This window comes from Ammospiza caudacuta, chromosome 6 (genome assembly GCF_027887145.1).
Source record: "Ammospiza caudacuta isolate bAmmCau1 chromosome 6, bAmmCau1.pri, whole genome shotgun sequence".
Taxonomy (NCBI): domain Eukaryota; kingdom Metazoa; phylum Chordata; class Aves; order Passeriformes; family Passerellidae; genus Ammospiza; species Ammospiza caudacuta.
This window is the reverse complement of record NC_080598.1, coordinates 33450897-33473457: the sequence shown is the minus strand read 5'-3', so window position 1 is coordinate 33473457 and position 22561 is coordinate 33450897. Positions and strand designations below refer to the sequence as shown.

Here is a 22561-nt window from a genome sequence, read left to right as displayed (position 1 = left end):
AAACTATAACCCAGCATTAGTTCTGGGGCATGTGTTCAGTTTGCTGATTGCAAACCAGTGCCTTCAAGAAAAAGAACACAACCAATGTGTTCAAGGAATGACTGGACATGGCTGTGGACTGACAAGGTGGTGACTGGTCAAAGGCTGGACTCAGTGATCTTCGAGGTCTTTTACAACCTAAGTGATTCTGTGCTTCTGTCTTTAGGAAAACAGCTCTTCCAATTGAGCAGGGTTTAGTGACAGCCTGCTGGTCAGCCACTCTCCTGGACTCCACTCATCAACCTTGCACTTAAGAATTGCAGAAAGGATGGACTGCTGTGCATTCAACCCTGCTTTGCCTGCCAGCCTGCTGAAGCAATGAAGATTTGGAGCAACATGTAGCTAGATGATTTTTTCTATGTGCTTTTGGCAGGAGGGATCCACTTCTCCACAGTTACTTATTTAAAGCACTAAAGATAACGAAAAGTGGGCACAGGCTGTAAGAGATGTATACTGTGTAGTTTCCATGTCAGGGAGAAAGGGTGAAGCAGAGGTTTTATTTTGAAATCAACACAACAAGCTTTTAAGATTCATCTTCTAGCAACTCAAGCCAGACACCAGGTATTGTAGCAGTTAAAATTTACACTTCTTTCTAGCACAGACAGTACACAAGTTGGCAGAACCTCTAATTAAAACCATAGATATTTTAGGCCAATGGTAACAATCGTGCAAGAAAAATATATCACAGAAGACTGTGGATTTCATCAACAGGTGAGAAAACTAGAGTTTCCTTTACAGGGATTTGACTTCAGCTGTGCCAAAACTGAATCTAAGCAACTTGAACATTACTGGTTCAGCAGCAAAGAACCATCATATGCATCTTCCTCCCTAAGTAACATTTTTCTCTGCTTGTACTAGGAAGGGGAGCAATTAGATGAATCTGATTAGGCAAATCCAGAGCCATCCTTCAAAAAAAAAAAAGAATACAGCTTTCAACAGTCGTTCCTACTAAGTGAAGAAACAGGTTGAACATGGACTAGAAGGCTTTCCTTATAGTAAACCATCTGACCCATTTCTGCCTTCCCTCCTATGCTGTAGTCAAGTTCCCAGATTTCTAATCTCCCAGGAGAAATCCACAATCCATTCAACTCAAGACTTGGACACCAAATGAGAAACCACATAATATCTTGGAGGCAACATGTCTTGAATTATATTGCAACTGGACATTCTGTATTTTGGGTCCCCTGCTCCCAGCAACTGTGCAGGGCTACTCGAAGAGAAGGTCTTCATCCTTCTCTTCTGCTAAGAGATTGGCTGGCTCACTTTCCTCACCAGCAGCCCTCCGCAGCTCCCGTTCTTGATCAGACTTTTCTTTCAAGACTTTTTTCTTTTCCTGGATCTTTTTAAGCCTGTGAAGAGAAATGCAGCTTTATCTGTGAAGCAAATATGTTTTCATACAACAGGTTAGTAGCTATACCATACAACTTGAACTTGATAAAGCTACCTGGAAAAGTTCCACAGAAAATGAAAATTCTCTAACAAATACCAAATTTGGCAAAATGGCAAAAATAAAATGCTTTTATTGCTAGCTGCTGCAATTGAAAAACTTAACCAAATTATAAATTATATTCTTGACCCTAAACACTGCATTATACTATTCTGCTTGTATTTAATCAAGTTCATTCCTCTTTCATTTATTTCAGATTTGACATTTTTGTTTCAGGTGGCCCAGAACATTGACTGTATTGGCAAAGATGTTGTTAAAGCAGAATACCTCAGGGAACTGTATCACATCATTCCCTCTGAAAGAACAATGACAGCTATGTACAAATTAATAGAAGGGATTCATTTATAACTTTCAGACAAGCAATTGGTGAGTGCCTGGCTCTAGAAACTCCATGTGCAGTAAGAATGAGGTCATGTTTAACAGTGCTTGCTTCCACATTTGGTGAACAGTTCTCTTAACTCCCTTCTGAGGAATGGTCTATGTTAGGAAGAGACCAGTCTAGTCTTTTGACTAGTCTTTTACCTGTAGAATTCCTCGCGTTCTCGTTCATCCAGTTCTGTGATGATATAAGAAAGAGTACGCTCGATCCTGGGAATAATCACTAAAAAAAATATAAGGAAGGTGGCACTGCTGTTAAATTAGCCAGGAAGTATCTAATGTATTGCACAGATGTTGTTTGATGTCAGTCTAGTAATCCTTTTGGCTAGGGGAAATCTATGTCTTTCATGGAAGATCATACTATTTCCTGGTGGACAAGTACACAAAATATAAAAAACTCCTGACAAGCAGGCAAATTTGAATTAAAACTATGTTCTTCCATCACATTGTTTCAGAAACTTCAGTATAGTACCTTTACTCAAATTATCCATTTAAAAAGGCCATCATGAAATCAAATACTCAAATACAACACAATCACAAAACAAAAGATAAGACACTAAATACAGCTTTCACACCAAACCGCACAAGCTCTGTATCAGAATAATTTATTGAAAGAAGAAGCCTATTACAGCACTACCAAAATTATTTGGAAGGCTGCAGAGGAAACCTTTTCTAAGTCATATTCTCAGTGATAAGCTGCAGTTAACGCCTGTGTGTTCAAAGAAACCAGTCTATGAAAAACTGCTGAAAAGGATGATTTGGAAACATGGACTGAAATACATTACTGTATACATGCAAAAGTTATTAAATCCAGGACATCAAAATTCAGAAAGCAACTTGAAACAGTCAAAGCAAAGCACTCTGGACACTGCAGCAAAAGGAAGCACAGCCAATGTTGGGATTGTAACAGTACTTAAGAAATGGCAAGAAACAAATTTACAAACAAGAACATGAAGAACAAAGAATTCAGATCAAAGAAAAATACACAGGTTATAGACATAAGGACTGTTCCATCCAAAATGAAGAAGTCACAAGCCTCTTCACTGGGCACCACCATTACAGTTTTAAAGTTCATTAGAGTGATTTAATATATTTTAGTTGTCTGAAGTTTATTATGCTAGCTATTGGAACATCTTAACACATAGAAACATCATATCTTTTGCTTCTAGTCAACAGGCTTCACCAGTTAAGTCAAAGTCACTAGCAGGGACTGCAGAATGTTTGTAAAACTTTTGTCCTGTAGGTTCTTAATACAATTTCCTGATTACTTTCTCATGTTTCCCTATTCATTTATCTCTGTGTCCTCCAGTCCATTCCACTGGGCTTTTAATTTTTTTCTTTCTTGCAATATGCCTAATTGTAATGCTTTTTAGAAAGCATTCTTGAACTGGTGAGAAAGTCTAACAAGAAAGAATGGCTTCATTGACCCTGCTCCTCATCTTACATAGAAACAGAAAAATGTTATGCATCCCAAATGGAAAAATACTCACCATGTTCAATTGCATTCACACGTCTGTTCGTTATTTTAATGGCTTCATCCAAAGTAATAAAGGATGTCTGATGGAATGGGATTAAATAGTTAATATATAACAAGCCAAATTCAGCATTTCCATCAATTCTGTACACAAAACCAAAGAGCACTTGAAAGCCAAGTCTATAATGTAGCTTTAAAAACTATGTTTTTGACAGAAGTCGAATGTTTTCTACTAATGTCACTAGCATGCTGAATACTGCACATTAGCAGTTACAAATACCAACTCTCCCAAAAAGTTTCTTCTGAGCATTAAAGAACAAGGACTTCTCTGAAACAGTAATATGGCTAAAAAAGGTTTGCGACTTTATACAGCACTGGGACTATATTAAGCTACAAATACTGAGAGATGATACTTTCATTTTAGAAAAGTGAGAAACCAATGATCTGTTCTTTTTTAACTCTCACCAACCTGTAATGAGGCCAGTTCCACAAGCAGCTCCACAGCTTTGGCATAGTTCCTCTTCAGCTTAGCCAGCTGTTCTCCACCTCTGGCCAAGCCAGTCAGCTCATAGCCTGAAAAAAACCAAAAATTGTTACTATTGCTCTTATAGTGTTTCATTACTAGATAAAAATTAATACTTTACACACTATAGGGATATAAAGAGCTTATCAAGTGAGAAGCTAAGCCTTTGCCCATTAACAAATTGTCTTTTTAGTGGCTTATGTTGTGCATGTCTCTAGTAACACTTATAAGTCTCATAATCTGGAAATACAAGTCTTCTCCTCACCTGAAGAACTCACTGATTTTGAAAGTAGAATCTTTTAGAAGTTCCTAATAATCCCTCCATATCACAGGAGCAGGCAAAACATCAGAGGAAGTAAGTACCCCTATGCCTGTGATGTAAACTGACTTACCATTAGGACATGACAATATTTCTGTGTGAGCATGGAATGGCTGTAAGTACATAAAGACAGAAAACACTTGGGTTGTACTTACTGTCCCCTCCTTCCTGGTAATGCTCAAAAACTGGCAAGGTTACACCTGACAAGAGTGAAGAAAAATGCATGTAAGACACATGAAGGGTTACAGATTTATGAAGTACAGCTCACTTTTACCCCAATTGCTTCTGATTATGTAATGGCAGAAGCTTTGTTTACAAAATATTCCTGCATAGCTTGGAACAATTAAGTCATCCTGGTTCTGACATTTAATATAGAACTGCAGAATTGTGTTGAGTTTGTAGAGATCAAGACCCATGAAAAATTCAGGGAAGTATTCTGGTTCATCCATTTTATTATGTTTAGTACTATGTTCTCTTTGCTTAAGGAATATTTCAATCATTCAATCCTGACTTATCTCTCTTGTTTCCTTTACAGACAACTGTGTGGATAGACAATTGCTTGAAATTTATTTAACTTTGGGGCTTAACTCCTGATCTGTTTTCCAGTAAAGCTCTATGGAAGTTATACTTTGTCCAGAAATTCATAAATTGGACTGCAGTTTACACACATTCATTTTATTTTATGAGAGGTAAGTAACCAAATATAAAAATCATAAGCTGTATGTGAAAAAACAACAAATTACAGTTGTTCCTACAGACAGGTAAGAAAAAAAGGAGACAGTGTTTGGATACATTCCTGCCTATTTCCAAGTCTCCTCCCACAATTCCCTTATGAGCTGAAGTACTCATGGCCTGGAAAGGAGTCACCTGCTACATTGTCTTTTTTAGCTCTGATCTTGACTTGCGCTTTGTTCACATTTTGGATCACAGTGGTACTGTAAGGAAGAAAACACAGATCCTAATCAGGAAAATTGAAGTGGTTCATTAACTCATCATTATATACAAGATAAATCAGTTATCAAATAGCTGGAAGGACCTGGAAAGTGTTGTCAGCTCAGTTCTCCTTGCAATTCATTGCAAAGTTTTCAGAGCTAACACAGAAGCTTTGAAAGAAACAGGTTTCCAGCAAAGTTTGGAAAAGATGCAGAGTCTATGAAATATAACTTTAAAAATGTCTTAGACCAAATTTACAAAGCATAGCTAAAAAAACTATCCAGTTATCTGGCAAATTATTTTAATAACATTGAGTCTAATCAACCTGTAAGATTTATTTCACAATGAAAGAGAAGAAATTTCAAGGATTTAAATGCAAACCAATGCCACAACATTTTGTTCATTTTAGTTTCTAAGTATTTGCTCTTTCAGACTATTAATGAGTTTATTCACTCACTACCATATTAACAAACTTGGACTTGTACAACAATTAATCTTGAAGCATTCCAAAGTAACTTAAAGTCTTTCAAGAACAGCTCACTACAGCTAACTCCTCTGCTGAAGTCCAGTTTACTTACAGGGTGGAATCTGACTTGTTTATGGCTAAACACAGTGACTAGTTAGGACAGGAAACAGCACTATATCCAAAGGAAAGGGCAAAAAGACTTTTCTTCAGCAGCACGCAGATTATTGCTGTGTCTGACCACTTGGCTCTTCCCCATTAGTTGGAAGTGCCATCAGATGAATCTTAAACACTTCCCCATGCACACCTGAATGAATTACTCAAACACCCTAGACAAAACTGTAATTTATTAAAATACAATTCAAGTATCCTGCTGGAAGAAAAGGATTTGTTTCCCCTCCTGCATACAGCCCTCTCTAGCCCTAGTCAGACAAAGGGCAGTGAGGTAGGAGATAAGAACAACTGGAAAAATCACTGTGTGACTTACTGGCAGAAAAGAGCACACATCTATCCCTCAAATTCACAAGAAAGACCAAATTAATAAATTGTCCAATACTCTAATATAAATTCTTGCTTTCCTACATTTTTGATTCCAAGCCACAAAAAGCAACACCTTCTCAAACCAAGGACAAAAAATTTTGGTGATGTTTCCACTTGGTTTAGCTTCCAACAGAGTTTTCATCGTGCAAGTTCTCTCTCCTGCCTTTACATAACAGAATTTAGTTAATCCCCTCCACTATTATCTTTTTTTAGGTGCCTTTAAGAATTTACCTTTTTTTCCAAAAGAGAAAATAATAATTTGTTGATAGCTCTTTCCCATAGGTAGGCTATGCTCATGGAAGCCCAGCTATCCTCACCTGAAATCTCCTGCTGTGAACTTTGCCTCAGCAAGTGAAAAGGCAGCTTCTCTCATCACCTCACCCATCAGCATCTTAGTCTGTTAAAAAAAAAAAAAAGGCAGCAAATGCAAGGCACGTTGTTACTCCTTTTCCAGGATAAATAACTAGCAGCATAAGGAGAAGAAATTGAAGAGAGTGAGCAAGTCCTATATGCATAGCTTACTCTCAAACTGGAAATTGTAATTCTCAGGTGACTGGCAAAAAAAAATTTCAGCTGTTTCACATTGTAGAACTCACAGAAAAAGCAAAAGATCTGTCTTAATCATGAAATTCTATTACATGGGGGTTAAATAACAACAATAAAGTGGCTCAGTAGGGAAATACTCGTTTCACATTGTATGGAATACTATGAGACAGCTGAAGTTGGTTTTCAACATACAAATGTTTACAGCTTTGTGAAGCTGCACTCCCCTCCCACTCTGTTTTTTTCCCAATTTTTACAGATTTGTAGTCTTTGTAGCTAAAAACTATAGAGAAACACCAGCCTGTGTGTGTTAGACAATGTATAGGAAGCAATGACAGATGATGAGAGCTTGTCTACAGTGTGGCAACAAAGGACCACTGCTAACCATGGACACTGCAGCAGCTGCAACTAAAACAGTACAACTAAACCTATCTGATATGGCAGAGCAGAACAACACATACCAGGCTCTACTGACTACCTCAGGTTTGTCATCCTTGTTACAAAAGAAGAAGCAGAACTCTGTGTTTCTTCCTAAAGGAACAAGTCCCATCTGAACAGAACTTCTGCTTGCTAGTGTACCTAGTCATGCCGGAAACATTATAGATGTGCAGTATCCCCTCAAGCCAGATAAAGCAATAAAAATGGGACTACAGAACATTTTAACACCAATCCTAAAGTATTTGGCAGCATCATGATAGGGAACTTGGGACACAAAAGAAAGCAGAGGCTAAGACTCTCTGGAAAGAGATGAAGAACATTAACTCTTCCAAGTTTCTGTATCATTGCAGCGAAAAAACCAGAATTCTGCTCATGTGTTCTCAGTAGTCTCACTTACAAAAAACAGGTTAGCCAGAAAGTCATCCTATATTCCAGCCTATCTAATGAAGTTAGGAGAACAGGAATGCACAAGAGACAGAACAGGAAAGTGAGCCAAACAAAGGAAAATTCTAATTTACCTACCTCAATAATTTTCTTAAGGATCTGCCTGAATCGAAGCGTCAGAGCATCAGATTTTTTCTTCAGGAGGTTACGACCTGTTTGGGCTCCTTTCAAACGAGCCTTCATGATGGTCTGAGCCCTGGTAAGCAGAGGAATAAAGAAAAAACATCCTGCATCATCTGAAGGGATTAGGAAAAAACTTAGTGAAGTTTTCTGACATGCATACGACTGAAATTATGAAGGAACCATGAAACACCATTGCAGTAAAACAAGATGGCCACTTCAGGGCAGAATTTTAGATTCTCATTTAAAATCAAGGGAATTTATATTTATCCCCATCAACAATGAAAACTACAAGGTTATTATCTGTGAAGTCAAAGGAAAATTGACAAGACATCTTTCAGTGCTTCTATAATAGGAAATAAGAGTTTTCATTTTTCTTCATGACTTAGAAGTACCAGAAATCAAACTACTCCAAATATCCGCTGTGACATTGGTATTGCTTTTAATGCCATGTCATCTTTGGAAAATCAAACAAACTCTTCATGTGATCATAACAGTTGATGCCATGTTCTGATTTTACAGAGCAAGAAGATGCAGCAGTTGTACATTCTGGTTTCCCTTAGCTTCATATGCTGCATGGGAGATTTACAAGCTATCAAAGACAATCAAAAGCAGCAACAATTTCAAAGGGATATTAGTGAGTTAGCTGTAGCTTTCACCTTTACATCCAGTAGCACACTTGGAAGTTTCTTGTATGAAATTAGGAACTGTACTGCTTTCTACATGCAGCCACTGTGCACAAAGGACACTGCTCAAGCCAAGTTCTTACACACTTCCTCTCTGACCTTGGAAAAAGTAAGTATAATTAAGATTCTATCTACACAGTGGAATCCATTACTGGCCACATCTACTGGCATGTGATGAGAATAGCTCCATTAACATCTACCAAATATGTATAACTGAAAACCCCAAATACTTTATGAATGTTTATGATTTTAAAAAAAATCAGTGAGTAAAAAGCAACTTTACTTTCCCAGCAAGCAGGTGTCTGTCATCACCTTGGACTGACTTGCCTGCTCTGTTCACCACCTGCCAGAGACTGGCTGGCCTTCCAGTTCGAGCAAGATCTCACTGGCTCTGAGAGTGCAATAAACAAAGTCTTGTTTACTCTCAAGGAAACCGAGCAGCTTCTGGAATTGAAGATTTCCAGCACAAAAGAGGCTCATACCAGCAAGCCATTTTATAACAACGAAAAACCCCAAACCAACCTAAGAAGTAAACCTTGTGAAATCCTCTTCTGTCAGTTAAGAAAAATAATTGTTGCAGACACAGGACATCTTTATTTTGCCTTTCTAACTTATATTCCTTTGGGAACAGCACCCACATTATTGTCTGTCACCTTGTTTGAAAATAAGCTTGTAAATATTGTACATGACCACCCTCACGCCACAGTGACACATCACCTCGCAAAACCAGATACCTTTCAAAAGTGACTGAAGTGTCCCCTCCTTGGACATCTAAACTGAATGAAAAAAAACACTACCAAAGAGGAGGAGTGAGACCAGATGACTTAGTGTATGCAGCAATTCATTTCTGCATATGCAATAGTAAATTTCAAAACAGAACATTTACCATGTAATGTATTAATCTTTCCTTATAAACTGTTACTTTATATGTCTTGAGCTCATACAGAGTGAATAATTATTATTTCATGTTTGAGGTTTTCTGTCCTTCAAGGCATCCTTTTATATGTTGCCTGCACATATAAAGATTATGTGCAGGCAACCCACTTTTATGCAAGAAGATGTGAAGCAGCCTTTCACCTTAAAGCAAAGTCTGTCTGTCCTGGAGAGTTCCAAAGACAAACTGAACAGTGTTATTAAACAGCATTTTATTCAATTGTTTGAGTTAGTTCCAATGTTGGCAGCTTTCTAAGCCTTCTCAGGAGACATCTGATTTCATGACAAATAGTTTGCTGTCTGGAGCTGGAAAATAACCTGACTGTCCACTACACTGACAGCACTTTACTTCCGTAACGCTTTATGGCAACCTCTCGTGAAGCAGTATCCTCTGTTGCAAAATTAAGGGAAGCTGTGGTTCCGTTTGTCCCTTTTTCCTACACATACATTCTAAAAGTTATTCCTTTTTTAAAGTAAGGTTTGCGTAATCACATTATTTTAAACATCACACCCGGCATCTCGGTGCCGAGCCTTGCCCGGCCCGGTGAGGACGGACAGAGCCGATGTGGAGCCTGGAAGCAGAATGTCAAGTTTAGGACCAGCGGCCCTCAGCGGCTCCGCCACAGAACCGGGGCAGCCCCGCTCGGCGGCGCAGCACAACCGGCGGAACGACTCCGAGCGCCGAGCCCCGATGAGGAGCCCTGAGCGCCCGAGAGCCGCCGCTCCCGCCGCTCCCGCCGCCTCGGCCACGGCACGGAGCCCCCGCGCTCCCCGCCTCGGCGCTATCCCGACCCGTCCCGGCGGACACTCACATCCGCGAGGGGAAGATCTCGATGCGGTCCTTGGCCGACATGGCTGTGGCGGGGCCGGCTCGGGCTGTCGCCGCTGTCACCGGCGGGGCCGGCTCGGGCTGTGCCGCTGTCACCGCCGGGGCCCGGACCGGCCGTCGCCGCCACCGTCACGTGACTCGGCCCCGCCCCCGCGCGAGGCGGTGCCCGCGCGCATGGGACCGAACCCGGATGCCCGCGCGGCGCCGCTTGTGGTCACGTGTCCCCCGGGGCCGGCAGGAGGAGATGCGATTGGCTGAGGCCGCGGCTCCGGCCGCCCGCCGCCAGAGGGCGCTCGAGGGGAGCGCGGCCCCTCTCGCCGCGGCGTCTCTGCGCCTGCGCAGTGGGGCGGCAGCGGCCGGGCGCACGCGGCGGCACGAGCGGGGCCAGCGCGGGACTGCGGGGCGCGAGCGCAGCGCGGGACCCCCCGGGCCGCAGCCAGGTACCGCCGCGCGCTCCGGCTCCTCCCGGGCGGGGCCCGAGGCCGCGGGGAGCGGCGCCGCTCGGGGCCCGGCCCGGCGTGACGGCACCGGCGCCCGGAGCTCGGCAGCCGCGGGGCCGCCCTCCCCGGGCCTCCCGCCGGCGCCGCGCCGGTGATGGGCTCTGCCCGGCCCCCTCTCCCGGGCGGCGGCGGTCGTGGGGCAGCGCCCGTGCCGGCGGCGCCGGTCGCGACGGGCTCGGTTTCCGCGGACGTTGTGCGGCCGTGAGGGCCTCGTCTGAGGCGTGTCCAACCTCTGGAAAAGATGAATTCCAGCTTCGGCGCGGTGGGCGTAGTGTTGCTCCTGGGGACCTTCCCCAGAAGGCCGAAATGAAAACCCTGTGGCTGTGGGAGAGCAGTGAAGGGCGCCGTGTGCTGAGCGGTGCTTGTCCGCTCCTGCCCGCTGTGGCTCCAGCTTGTCGCTTTGCAGTGCAGCTTTCTCCTGTACCCCAGAAGTACCGGCAGGACTGAGCAGAGCTGCATGCAGTGGGCTAGAAAGCCGAGCTGTAAAGTTTTCCTTTTTAACCTTGGAGTTGTTTGTTCAGCTTCGGCTTAGACAAAGTTTTACAAAACCTTCAGAGTGTTTTTATAAAGTTTTGCTAGTTTGTATTTCCCCTTCTTACAAGTTAGGAATGCAAATAAGGGTGGACGTGGCCATCTGAATTGTGTGGACATGTGTGCATAGCATTTGGCATTATCTTCCTACTCTGATTTTAAATTTTCTTATATCTAGGAAGCACTAGGACTGCTGTAAAGATCATGACTAAAACTTTAAAATGGTGACTAAAATCTTCTGAAGGAGTGATGCCTTTGACTTGGCATCTTAGGCTCCTGCTACTGTAGAAAATTTTCTGTGTGTAACTTTAAGGCATAGACAACCGAACTAATCTAGTTACACATTTAAGAGCATATGGATTCATTGTCAGAAAAATAAAGCAGCTTAAGCATTTTTTCTTACCACTACCTGATCATGAAATACTGCTTTTGCCCTTTTTTCATTTTGAATGTATAATGAAGGAATTCCCTTTTTCATGTGATTTTGTTGGGTTTTTTCACCTCCACACTAGCAGTCTGTTGTGGGGCACTTTTTTTGCCCTTTCAGTAGTTCAGGCCAGGCTAGTTCTATTCTGATTAATGCCTTTGCTTTCTTTGCTGACAGTTGGCCTCTGGAGCAGGTCTTGCAGGATTACTGTGAACATACAGTGCTAAGTTTAAAAGTCATGGAGTCTGCTTCTCCTCAGTACTACAGAAGCTTCCATCTGCCTCTTCTTTCCTTAGCCTCACATGCTGTCTTATTATGTGCATGCAAAATCCTTCATGAGCTGCTCTCCCATGTCCTCCTGCTCTTAAAGTCCAGCTGATGATCCTTGAGAGTCCCTTCCAGCTCAGCATATTCTGTGAATCTCTGAGAATGTTACACACAACTTTAGATGGCTGTGAGGTGTGCAGTGCCACCTTTCCAGCACTAGAAGAAGCCTTTCCAGTGTGCTGTGTATAGGCAGTATGACGGGTGAAGTGGGTAACAAAGTCTGAGTAGCAAAGCTTTTTTCTACATTAATGCGAAGAAATAGCATCTTAGGAAATGGTTTTGGTAGTGATATTTGAAATACAAGTTAATTCATTATTTAATTTCTATTAAAACCTAAACACAACCTTATCCTAATTGCTGCTTTTCCTGCCACCGTTCCTCTCTATCATCCCCAGTCCTTGCTGGTATCTTGCTGTGTTTGTAGGGGGAGGCAGTGATGTAATGTGAAATGAAAATGTTTTTTCTGCTGGAATTCCAGAATGCCGGGACTCAGCTGTAGGTTCTACCAGCACAAATTCCCCGAGGTGGAGGATGTGGTGATGGTCAACGTTCGCTCCATTGCTGAGATGGGAGCCTATGTCAGCCTGCTGGAGTACAACAACATCGAGGGCATGATCCTCCTCAGTGAGCTCTCCAGGCGGCGCATCCGCTCCATAAACAAGCTCATCCGCATCGGCAGGAACGAGTGCGTCGTCGTCATAAGGGTCGACAAAGAGAAAGGTATCTGGGCATGTGCTGGGCTCTGTCACAATTGAATTTGTACACAGAAATGCAGATAAACCAAGCAGGTGTTTGTGGGTTTTGTCAGGGCTACTTTTTTTTGAGCGTTGAAGTAAAATAGACGATCACTGACCATACCTATGATCGTTCTTCTGTTCCTCTGTGTCCTTTGGGAATTGGGTTAATGAAAGTAAATCACGTCAGTAAAGATTTAAATGGCTCCTCACCAGATCAGTCACTGAACTGTAGTGAAGTGTAATTTTCTTTTGATACCTATGTAGATTTTCTAAGTCAACTGAAGAGAAGGATCATTTGCTGTAGAACTAAAAATCTAGATGCTAAGCATTTAGTGCTCACCATCCATCCTGTTTTTTAACAAGTCTCAAACCTTGTTGATAAAGGTGATGACAAGTACGTAATCGTTGTGAATTCCTTAGACAAAAGTTAGAATTGTACAGGCAGTTTTGGTTTTTCCTCCCTTTGAAGGTTTTTTAAATGTAATTTTTATTGAAAACATTTCAGATTTTGATAATGCTGTTCCACACAATCTCTAAAATCTCTATCCAGCTATACAGAAATAATAAACACTGAGTACATCTCCTAGAAATGTTACTGTTGGTATGACGTTTCTCAAGTTACATGCTTTTCTTGAATGCTTCTGAGAATAAGTAATGAATGACGGGATAAGGAAGAGCAGAGATGAAAGAGGGGCAGGCATAAACTTACTGCAGATGTAAACTTACTGCAGATAAATATGAAGTGAAATAAGTTTCCCAGCATCTCTAATGAAATTATACTTTTACAAATTAATCTTGTTTTCATATTAACAGAGAAACACATCTGGAATTCATCTAGTGGTCTGTTATTGAACTTATTGGAGAATATATAGTTTGTGAGAAATAGGTGGAGGCCTTTTATAATTTAGAAGAGAGTTCAAAAGAAATTTTTTCATGGGCATTTCTTTCAGGCTGAGTCTGTTTTATTAGGAAACTGTTCAGAGCTAAAGTGATGAGATGCCAGGCTTTAATTAAATTGTGTTGAGCACTAAAAAAATATGCATTACATTTGCTTCTTTGTATGCTGGAATAATTTTTTTCCCAAACTGTGTACAGAAATATAAAAATAATAGATCACTATTTTCTGAGATAAAATTTGCTACTCTAAGTATTTACAGTTGAAAGAATTTTGAATCCTAATTTGGATCATAATTTGCTTAAATTCATCAAGGTTTGGTCTTGTTTCTCTCTGTAGCAAAATATCAGGATACTGTAGGCAGGGGGCAAATCCTGAGCCAGAGTGTTTGTTCTTGAGTTTCTCTTGAAGGCATCAGACTTAGATTGCACAGTGGCTGACATTTTTAAAATCATCTTCCCCAACAGGTTATATTGATTTGTCAAAAAGAAGAGTTTCTCCAGAGGAGGCAATCAAATGTGAAGACAAATTCACAAAATCAAAGACTGTAAGTTGCCTTTCTGTATTTAGGCCCTGTGTATTTCAAGCTTCTTTCTTGAGCAACCAAAATGCACAGACATAAGATAAAAGTAAAGCATTCAGGTGTTAGGCATACTGTGATTCTCATTTATCTCTGCAAAGATATATAACCAGCTTATGTGTCCATGAGCATTACATGGTAAGCTGCTTATTGAATAATTAATCGATCAAGAAAGATGTCAGTTAAGAACTTATAATGTAAATGGATATATTTAAATGATCAGAAATCCAAAAGTATGTGCAGGTTTAGCACACTGTGGGCAACTTTTTATTGGAAAGATGTGCTGGTAGTTTCAGGCTCCCATCCTTACTGCTGTGTGGTCTTAACACTTCCAAGTAGAAATTTTTGTCTCTTTCAGTATTTGGTTTGGGGTTTTTAGCAGTCCATTATTGCAGGTTTACAGCATCCTTCGCCATGTTGCTGAAGTCTTGGAGTACACTAAGGATGAGCAGCTGGAGAGCCTGTTCCAGAGAACTGCCTGGGTGTTTGATGACAAGTACAAAAGACCTGGATATGGTGCTTATGATGCATTCAAGCATGCAGTCTCGTAAGGACTTCTTCTATGCTTCTAGGGGCTTATTTCAAATTGCAGACAAGTGTTTCCTAAGTAGACCTGTCACCATGTTCTTTTGGCTTGTGTCATTTGGCTTCTTTCCCAGAATCAGTATGAAGAATATACTGGTCAAGTAAATCTAGTAAATTTTGACATCAGTCTAATAGAGGAAGAACCACTGGTCTTCAGTTGTGTGTCAGAACTTGCCTGGTTTTAGTCCCAGACAGATTTTATCAGAAATACCTAGCTTTATGTCTACCTTTATGAAGGCATTTCTACTCAGAGCTGACTGTCACTCTTCCACTTTTTTCTTTTTTAAATGCAGCAAGCTGACTTGTTACTTATCTCCACTTCTGAATTTAAGGAGCAGGATCATAAACTTAGAAATGGAATTATGAACAGAAAGAGGTGGAAATTGTGATGCTAAGGAAATATGCACTGAGATAGATGGCTTTTATTTTTTAAATGGAGTCTGATATTTTAATTTGCTTTCAGAGTCGAAGTATTTGGTTTCACTCTACAGAATTTGCTGTGAAATTGTCAATCCTAAGCTGGATTTCTCAGTGAACATTGTCAGTTTTGCATTTCCCAGCCCCGAGGTGTGTGCGTGGTGCAGTGGAGCTGAACGCTAGATGGCAGTAATAACGCTGTCAGAAGCGGCAGTGACTCTAGGAGCCAGGGCGCTCGGTAGTGTTTAAGTAGCTGAAAACCAGCTCTGCGTTTTGGGGGAAGGAACGGCTTGTGTCCTTGTTTAGAATTAATGTGTTTTGTTTCATATTGTAATGATGCTTTTCTAGTGATAGCAAATTTACTGCTAAAGGGAAAATCTGGACATACTGCTGTAAAAGGAATTCCAGATCACTCTTAAGTGATAAATAAATACTTAGTTAAACATCTGTGTAATATAATTTTTTTTAAAAAAAAACACCTCTAGTTACACTGGCTGTTTTAGCTTCAGCTGTATACTCATGAAAACTCCTGAGCACAGGCCTTTTGTTTCTCACTTGCTATTCAGTTTGGAGCACAAACTTCAGAAGCTGTCTGTTCTCAAAAGATCTTTCCATCAGTAATGCCTTAAGATTTCTGACTGTGGTCTGCAAATTTTATTTGATCCTGTTATGCTCTTACATAAATGTATAGCAGTTGAGTAGAATTGATTAGTGGATATTGCTGCCTTCCTGGCTTTGCTGGATTGCTGTGTGAAGTTTAGAATTCTCACTAAGAATTTGGCTTGTTATTACTTTCTTTATACTGACGATTAGTGTTTTGAAGTTTCACATAGCATGATGCCTATGGCAGAAATTGGACAGTATATTTACCTTCTGATCAGTAAAAATTAAATATTGGGGACCTATTGTTGAAAGCCTACCAAATGCTTTAACAGGTGGATTTAACAGGATAGTTTGGAAAGAAAGCAAAATTTGTATATACCATAATTTACTTCTGCCATATGGCTTCATATTTTGGTCTGTAAAACCTGTCATGTTTCTGGCTTTTGTTTGCTTGTTTGGCCCTTCTACTCTCTATACTTAGCATACAAAAACATGAAAGTTGCTGTTTTATTAGCAGCAGAGACCAATCTCTAGTATTACCTCTGGCTTTTGGGCCGTTTTATTTTGTGTTTGCCTGCTGGTGGTATTGTAGGAGATCTGGTGTTTTTTTCAGAAAACTGACTTTTTGTCTCTGCAGAACAGGAGATGTTTTTGTGAGGAACTTTTTGGTTATATTCTCTATTTCAGATAGGTTTGGGGTGAATTTAATACAGCAATAGAAAATTGATGCCACTTCTTTAAAAGATAACTGCTAATTTATGTTGGTAAACAGCAGAGGAGTTTGCTTCTGTGATCTCTGAGTTTGAAACTATGAGCTTGGGATTTAAAAAGCCTTTATCCTTGCTTTAGCTGAGAATGCAGCCAGCAGATAAATATCTGTCTGTGATCCAGATACTGTTAAAAACAAGTACCAAATAACATGGAATGAATGTGGGTTACTTTGTAGAATGACAAATATCTTGTGTTTGAATGAAACACTAAAATAATTTCAAAACTCCAGATTCATCATGGATTTACTTTTATGTGGTATGAGTTTATTTTCACTTTGGAGAAAATATAAAAATATCAAGAAGCTGGATAGTTGTCACATTCTATTTATCTTATATAGAGGAAGCAAGAGAAAAGCCATTCCTTTGCTTAAAAAAAAATTTAAATCATTCAGGTTATTCCTTCCAGGAACAAATTGAGTAAACTGCTATGTTTACCAGTAGAAAATGCTTTGAAAATAGATATGTTCATTTTCTTGTAGTGTTTCAATGGGTTCTTAAGAAATTTCCATTTTCTTTGCCTAGTAGGTATCTAGGATTATTTGTAAGAAGTAGAATTAGTACCAGAAGTTTATGTTGTGTTTGTTCCTCTTCAGTATAAGTTCTGTAACGTTGCTTTGCTTGGCTCAGAGACCCTGCAATCCTGGATAGCCTGGATCTGACAGAGGAAGAGAGGCGTGTGTTGATTGACAACATTAACAGACGTCTCACACCACAGGCAGTCAAAATCCGAGCTGGTGAGTTCATCCCACGTGCTCCTTGAACCTGTCTTGATCCTTGGCTTGAGAGAGTGTATCTTGTTGCAAACCATAAACTCAGTTAAAACTAATGGTTCATAATGCTGATATTTGAATGGAGCTGTTCAGAATTAAGACACCTTAATCAAGGATTGCTTTCAAATTACCTGTGTGGGTTCTATCCCAAAGTGCAAGGTGGTTTGGCTTTTATTTTTCCTCCCAAAGTGCAGTTTCCTTGGAACACGGACTGGTTGTCATGATAGAATATGTGTTCTGTCATATTGCATTGGCACACAATGAAACTAAATATTTTATAGTTTTTACTGCATTTACAATATTCTTTTTCATTATTCAGAGTTTTACATTCATTGATTCCCTGACAGGATAATTGAACTCTGTCAGCACAGCTACAGCATGCACCTTAGTCACTTGTTCATAAACATGAGAAAATAGTATTTCTAACAGGTTGATTGCAAACCATTCAGTAGAATATATCAGCTCAAGCCTAGCACATCTCTAATCTATGAGCTAGTTTGTCTCTTACTAATTTAGTGTGGCAGAAAAAGCACATGACTGCATGACTTCAGAAGACATACTTCAAAACTGTAAATCTGGCTCTACAGAACAGACTAAAGGCACACTTGCCATTAAACAGATAGTGTAGCCAAATCACATTTTTAACTAGATTGAGAAATTGCCTCTGCTCTGCAAGTGTATATTGAAGAGCATTAACACTTGCTGATTACTGTGGAGAGAAGAGATAGGCCTTTTCCATTCTGAAATCTAGAAGAGTACAAAAGTAAGGTAATGTAAAATTCCTCTACCTATTGCTTGAGACTGCCAGGAGTTAACAGAGTTCAAAAATTTGATGTAATTGCCATGAAGAGTGCATTTATTAACATGAATAGCACTTCATCACTTTTGAAAATAAAGTTAAAGAGCATGTCTTCTTACTTCCTTCATGCTGCCTATTTAGTTCTGATGGTCTGTCATTAATTTTGTCATCAGCACAAGTGTAGAATGTTGCCATTGGCTTCTCATCCTGAGGCTGACTGGGATGTTCCTCTGTGAATTTGTTCCTGAGAGCTCAGAATTAGCAGGTTTTTGTGAGTCACCTGGAAGTGAAACTACCTTCTTTGTGTAGCTTAGTCTTGTGCCATTGCTATGCAGGTCAAGAAATCTTTGTCTTTACACTGGTCAGGGTATTACAGTCAGTAACCAGCAGTATTAGTTTATGCCTTGATTTTCAAATACCTACAAAAGGCTATAGCTAACTAATTCTAACCATGTGTTAACCTTATAAAAATGTATTCTAATGCTCCTCAAGTGATGCCTCTGTGCCTCTGTTGTAATTGCTGATGGAATTCCATAACTTTGTGGATGTGCTCCTTTTTGCATTTCACTTTTCCTGATGTTGCATTTTCCCTGGCATTTATTGCTTTTATATCTTCATCTCCCCATGTGAAGTACATAATTATTGGTGTTCTATTTGTGGATGAGAAGTGAGTGAATATGAGTGTATAGTTTTGTATCCCAGCTTTTCAAAGCACAAGGTAAAATGTTGCATTGTCTAAAGAATTTTAAAAGACTCTTACTTCAACTTAAAAGTCAAGCAAATGTAATGCCTTCCTCACACTTGGGAGGTACTGAGGCTCTTATTGTGGATAAACATTTGTTGCAAAAAAGATCTGTTAAAGCTTAAGTTAAGCTTTAAATATTTTGCAGCTCTTGGTAATGGTAAAATTTTATTATTTGTATTTCTCTGTCATAGATATTGAGGTGGCCTGTTATGGTTATGAAGGCATAGATGCAGTAAAAGAAGCTTTGAGAGCAGGCTTGAACTGTTCCACGGAGAACATGCCCATCAAAGTGAGTGTCAGTCTTAATAATGGAATCAAAGGCAAAGTTTTCTGATGCCCTTAGGGACCAGTGGTGTGCAATTGCTCTGCCCCATCAGGCCATGTGCCTGATTTCCAGCTCTTCTCCAGCAGGGCTTTAACAAACTTCCTTCAGTCACGTGCTGGCAGTCCTGCCTGTGGTTGTGCAGTGCCTTTCAAAGTTTGGGACGCTTTATTTATTCTGTTCAATTTATTAAAGTCTAATATTGGCGCAGAACATACCCACTGTTCCTTTATGCAGTCTTAGCTGGGGAGCAATAAATTTTATTTTCAGGTATAAGATTGTGTAAGAAAAGGGAAGTTTGCTCCACTGACATTTGAGTGTTGGTAGAATGACTACTGTACCCAGATCTAGTTTTTCTTCCCCAACAGTTTTTGGATGTTAAGTGAACTACTGAGTAAGTGTTTTTAAAAAACTTGCAAGTACTTTCTCCTTTGAAAATTTCTTTTTATAATGGTCTCTTGTAACAAAAGAAATAGTTTACTTATTCAGTCATCATAAAAAAAAAGAAAACATATGTGTTTTAATGCTTTTAATTTTTGGTGTAACTAGGCATAATATCTTTTCCTTTGTTACTGAGTTTGCTTCTTTCCCCAATCTTTACAATGTGGTAGATTAATCTGATAGCCCCTCCTCGTTATGTGATGACTACTACTACACTGGAGAGAACTGAAGGACTGTCTGTTCTGAATCAAGCCATGGCTGTAATTAAGGAAAAAATTGAGGAGAAAAGAGGAGTTTTTAATGTGCAGATGGAGGTAAGAACAAATTACATTCTAAAATACAACTTTCTTCCTTGCAATATTTCTAAAGTAGAGCAAGATGAGTAGTGCTACAAAAAATATGAGCAGAAAGTTGTTAAGTTCTTAAAAAAATAGAAAAATCAGGACCTCTGTTCCTGAAATAAACAAATGGCTAGAAAATCTAATTTTCCTGGGTTTTATTGTGTGACTTCAGGACATGTTTTATCTCTTGCTCTTTGTGTAGAATCAGAGTCTACAAATGATGTGACCTTTCTTTATGACATTTTGCCATGTGTTGTGGTTTGGTTTTTTTCAGCCTAAGGTGGTCACTGACACAGACGAGACTGAGCTTGCAAGGCAGTTGGAAAGACTGGAGAGAGAAAATGCTGAAGTGGACGGGGATGATGATGCCGAGGAAATGGAAGCCAAAACAGAAGACTAAATGTTCTGGCATACTTAGAAGAGAGACCATATGAAAAAATTAGAAACCCCATTGCAAACACTCTGGACTAAATTATTCCAGTATTGAAAACTTCAAAAGCAAATATATGAAGTGTTTTCTTGTTTTAAAAAGACCAAAATGTAAAAGGCTCTTCTAAATAACATTTGGTGCAGCAACTTACACAAATTGATCCCTTTGAAAGGAAGGTGCCTAGTCAAATTCAAGACCCAGATCTAGCCAGATGGAGTTTGCAGCCCCATACTTAACACTTTCAAACATAACAATTCCTAATTGGTGGTTACAGCTCAGTGCATCTGTTCATGATCTTTCCTGGGAGCAGCAAAACCAAGCAAGTGGAACAGTTCTATCCAGAATGTATTTGAGCAAGTATTCAATAAATTTCTGGGCTATCTAACTCCAAGGTTTTGGGTTTTTTCCTCCTCTTCTGTCATATGACCTAGAGTGGTGTGAATATAAAACCTGGAACAGTATGATCAATGGGTGGCTTCTCTTTGACATTGAAAGGGCTTTCTTTTGTTTGCTTTAAATCAAGCTGAGAAATGAGTGGAACAAAATGTTTTACATTGTTTTCCTTGCAAGTTTGTTGGTGCAGATATGTTGAAATTAGCATTTCCTTTGTTTATCATCTGCATTTAGGGACCGAGAACTTGAAAACTTTGAAAATAGCTTGTTTCCAGTCCAATAAACATAGCTAATAAATGAAAAACTACTTATAGTTGCACTTTGCTCTGATGGATGAATATAGCAGGAGCTTTAATGAACTTACATAGTTCAAAATGGGCAGCCACTGTCTGTGAGCTCACTGCAACATGACCTTCAGTTCTGCCTACCCTGTATCCCATTTACACTGAACTAACTCACTCTAAAAAAAAACTGTTTATCTTCCCTGAAGAAGAGAAACAAGATGTGTTTTCTAAACTGGAGTTAAAAAAAAAAAAAAAGAATTTTCATTTCCTATTTTCCTTCTCAGTGGGAATTGAGGGAAAATAGTTGTGCTTTTTAAATAATCTTTCCGACTTGCTGGATTTCTAAATGTGTTGCTATTTATTTTCTCATTGCCATGTCCCATACTGCCCATTTCTTTTTCTTAATACATTGTTACACCAGAGGGAAAATGCATGAAGGATGAGGCCTTGAGCCTTAACTAGACATTCTTATGATTGCCATGGTACAAACTATTTGCTTGCTACGTGGTGTTGCCACAAAAGGCATTCTAAAAGGGCATACACATTGCAGTGTGTTGCTCTTCCATGCTGGGGTATCACAGCCAAAAAAGGGCAAACACCTCTCAGTCTTTACAGATTGTTGGGAAATACTTGAATGTGCAAATTCGCAAAATGAAGAAAAAATATTTTTAATAATTTTCTCAAATTGTCTTTTCAGCAGCTGTGTGTGACAGCCTTCCAACTGTGCCCATTCACTCAAATAGTGATTTCACTTCTGTTAAACACAATAGGTGGGTACTTGGAGTTAAGAACAAAGTATTTTAAAACCATCACCATGTGATCTCCATGCCATAATAATTCTGTAAAGGAAGAAGGACTGATAAGTGAGCCATGCATGCTGCAAGGAAGGAAGGAGTGCAATGAAGGGATTATACTTTGTATAATCTGTGAGAGCTGTTTTGCTGTGTTAATTGGTGAGCATTGTTTCTGTCAGTAACTTAGCATTTGTTAAATTTCTGCAGTAGCTACCAGAACATTTTTTAATTAGAGCTGGAATGTGCTGGTGGGTAAAAGTCTGAGTCCTGAGTTCTGGGTGCCTGAAAAAAATCACCAAGTTGGTGAGGATGATATCAAAGCAGGTTCAGATAAATGCGTTCCAATCTCTTGTCATCCTGGCAGGAAAAAAAACAGGTTCTCCCTTTCTCCCTATTCTCTTGAGCATATTTCAGCCAAGAATAAATAAAAGACACGAGACAACCTGGTAGATCCTTCTCATGTATTGCAGGAGCAGGAAGAAGGAGGTATAAATGTGTTTTGGAGGCCTGTTAGTGAGGGAGTACTGGGAACTTGCTGTGCTCCTCCACTTACAGATCTTAGGAGCTGCTGAGCTGATGCCTTGTGTCTCATCCTGGCTCTTTCTCCATTTGTGAAACTGTCTTTGCTTACCAAGTGCTTAAAATAAGGGGTTTTTGTAAATGTCTCTGTTGAGTTGCTAAATCCAGGCAGCACATTCCTGCTGTTCCTTAGCTACTGTGCTATTTGCACAATTGTAATCACAATGCCAACACCTCCACTT

The 22561-nt window shown here is 39.8% G+C and overlaps 2 protein-coding genes across 3 annotated transcripts; one reads left to right on the top strand and one right to left on the bottom strand.

Annotated features, from left to right (window-relative positions):
• Positions 1 to 517: 517 nt before the first annotated feature.
• On the bottom strand, positions 518 to 10260 carry ATP6V1D (ATPase H+ transporting V1 subunit D). The gene is made up of 9 exons (XM_058806721.1): positions 10093 to 10260; positions 7620 to 7737; positions 6434 to 6513; positions 5048 to 5115; positions 4336 to 4380; positions 3808 to 3911; positions 3355 to 3421; positions 2009 to 2087; positions 518 to 1388 (listed from the first exon to the last, which is right to left on the bottom strand). The coding sequence occupies exons 1-9, from the start codon at positions 10131 to 10133 to the stop codon at positions 1247 to 1249; spliced, it is 744 nt and encodes a 247-aa protein (XP_058662704.1). The 5' UTR covers positions 10134 to 10260; the 3' UTR covers positions 518 to 1246.
• Positions 10261 to 10458: 198 nt separating this feature from the next.
• EIF2S1 (eukaryotic translation initiation factor 2 subunit alpha) lies at positions 10459 to 21026 on the top strand. Of its 2 annotated transcripts, none has more exons than XM_058806708.1 (8): positions 10459 to 10549; positions 12373 to 12614; positions 13994 to 14073; positions 14502 to 14653; positions 17109 to 17215; positions 18987 to 19084; positions 19729 to 19872; positions 20174 to 21026. In XM_058806708.1, exons 2-8 carry the CDS (start codon positions 12374 to 12376, stop codon positions 20297 to 20299), a joined length of 948 nt encoding a protein of 315 aa, XP_058662691.1. In that variant the 5' UTR covers positions 10459 to 10549; position 12373; the 3' UTR covers positions 20300 to 21026. The 2 variants fall into 2 exon arrangements, with proteins under 2 accessions (XP_058662691.1, XP_058662692.1); XM_058806709.1 differs by lacking the exon at positions 10459 to 10549 and adding an exon at positions 10860 to 11091.
• The last annotated feature ends 1535 nt before the right edge of the window (positions 21027 to 22561 follow it).

What these genes read in the sequence shown, in the direction of transcription:
- ATP6V1D (XM_058806721.1), bottom strand. Translation starts at nt 10,133, where the DNA reads ATGTCGGCCAAGGACCGCATCGAGATCTTCCCCTCGCGGAT. An exon ending in TCCTTAAGAAAATTATTGAG is followed by an intron (nt 6,514 to 7,619) that starts GTAGGTAAATTA and finishes TTTTTTTAACAG; the next exon opens with ACTAAGATGCTGATGGGTGA. An exon ending in TGGAACTGGCCTCATTACAG is followed by an intron (nt 3,422 to 3,807) that starts GTTGGTGAGAGT and finishes CCATTCCATCAG; the next exon opens with ACATCCTTTATTACTTTGGA.
- EIF2S1 (XM_058806708.1), top strand. Translation starts at nt 12,374, where the DNA reads ATGCCGGGACTCAGCTGTAGGTTCTACCAGCACAAATTCCCCGAGGTG. An exon ending in GCATTCAAGCATGCAGTCTC is followed by an intron (nt 14,654 to 17,108) that starts GTAAGGACTTCT and finishes TGCTTGGCTCAG; the next exon opens with AGACCCTGCAATCCTGGATA. An exon ending in GGCAGTCAAAATCCGAGCTG is followed by an intron (nt 17,216 to 18,986) that starts GTGAGTTCATCC and finishes TCTCTGTCATAG; the next exon opens with ATATTGAGGTGGCCTGTTAT.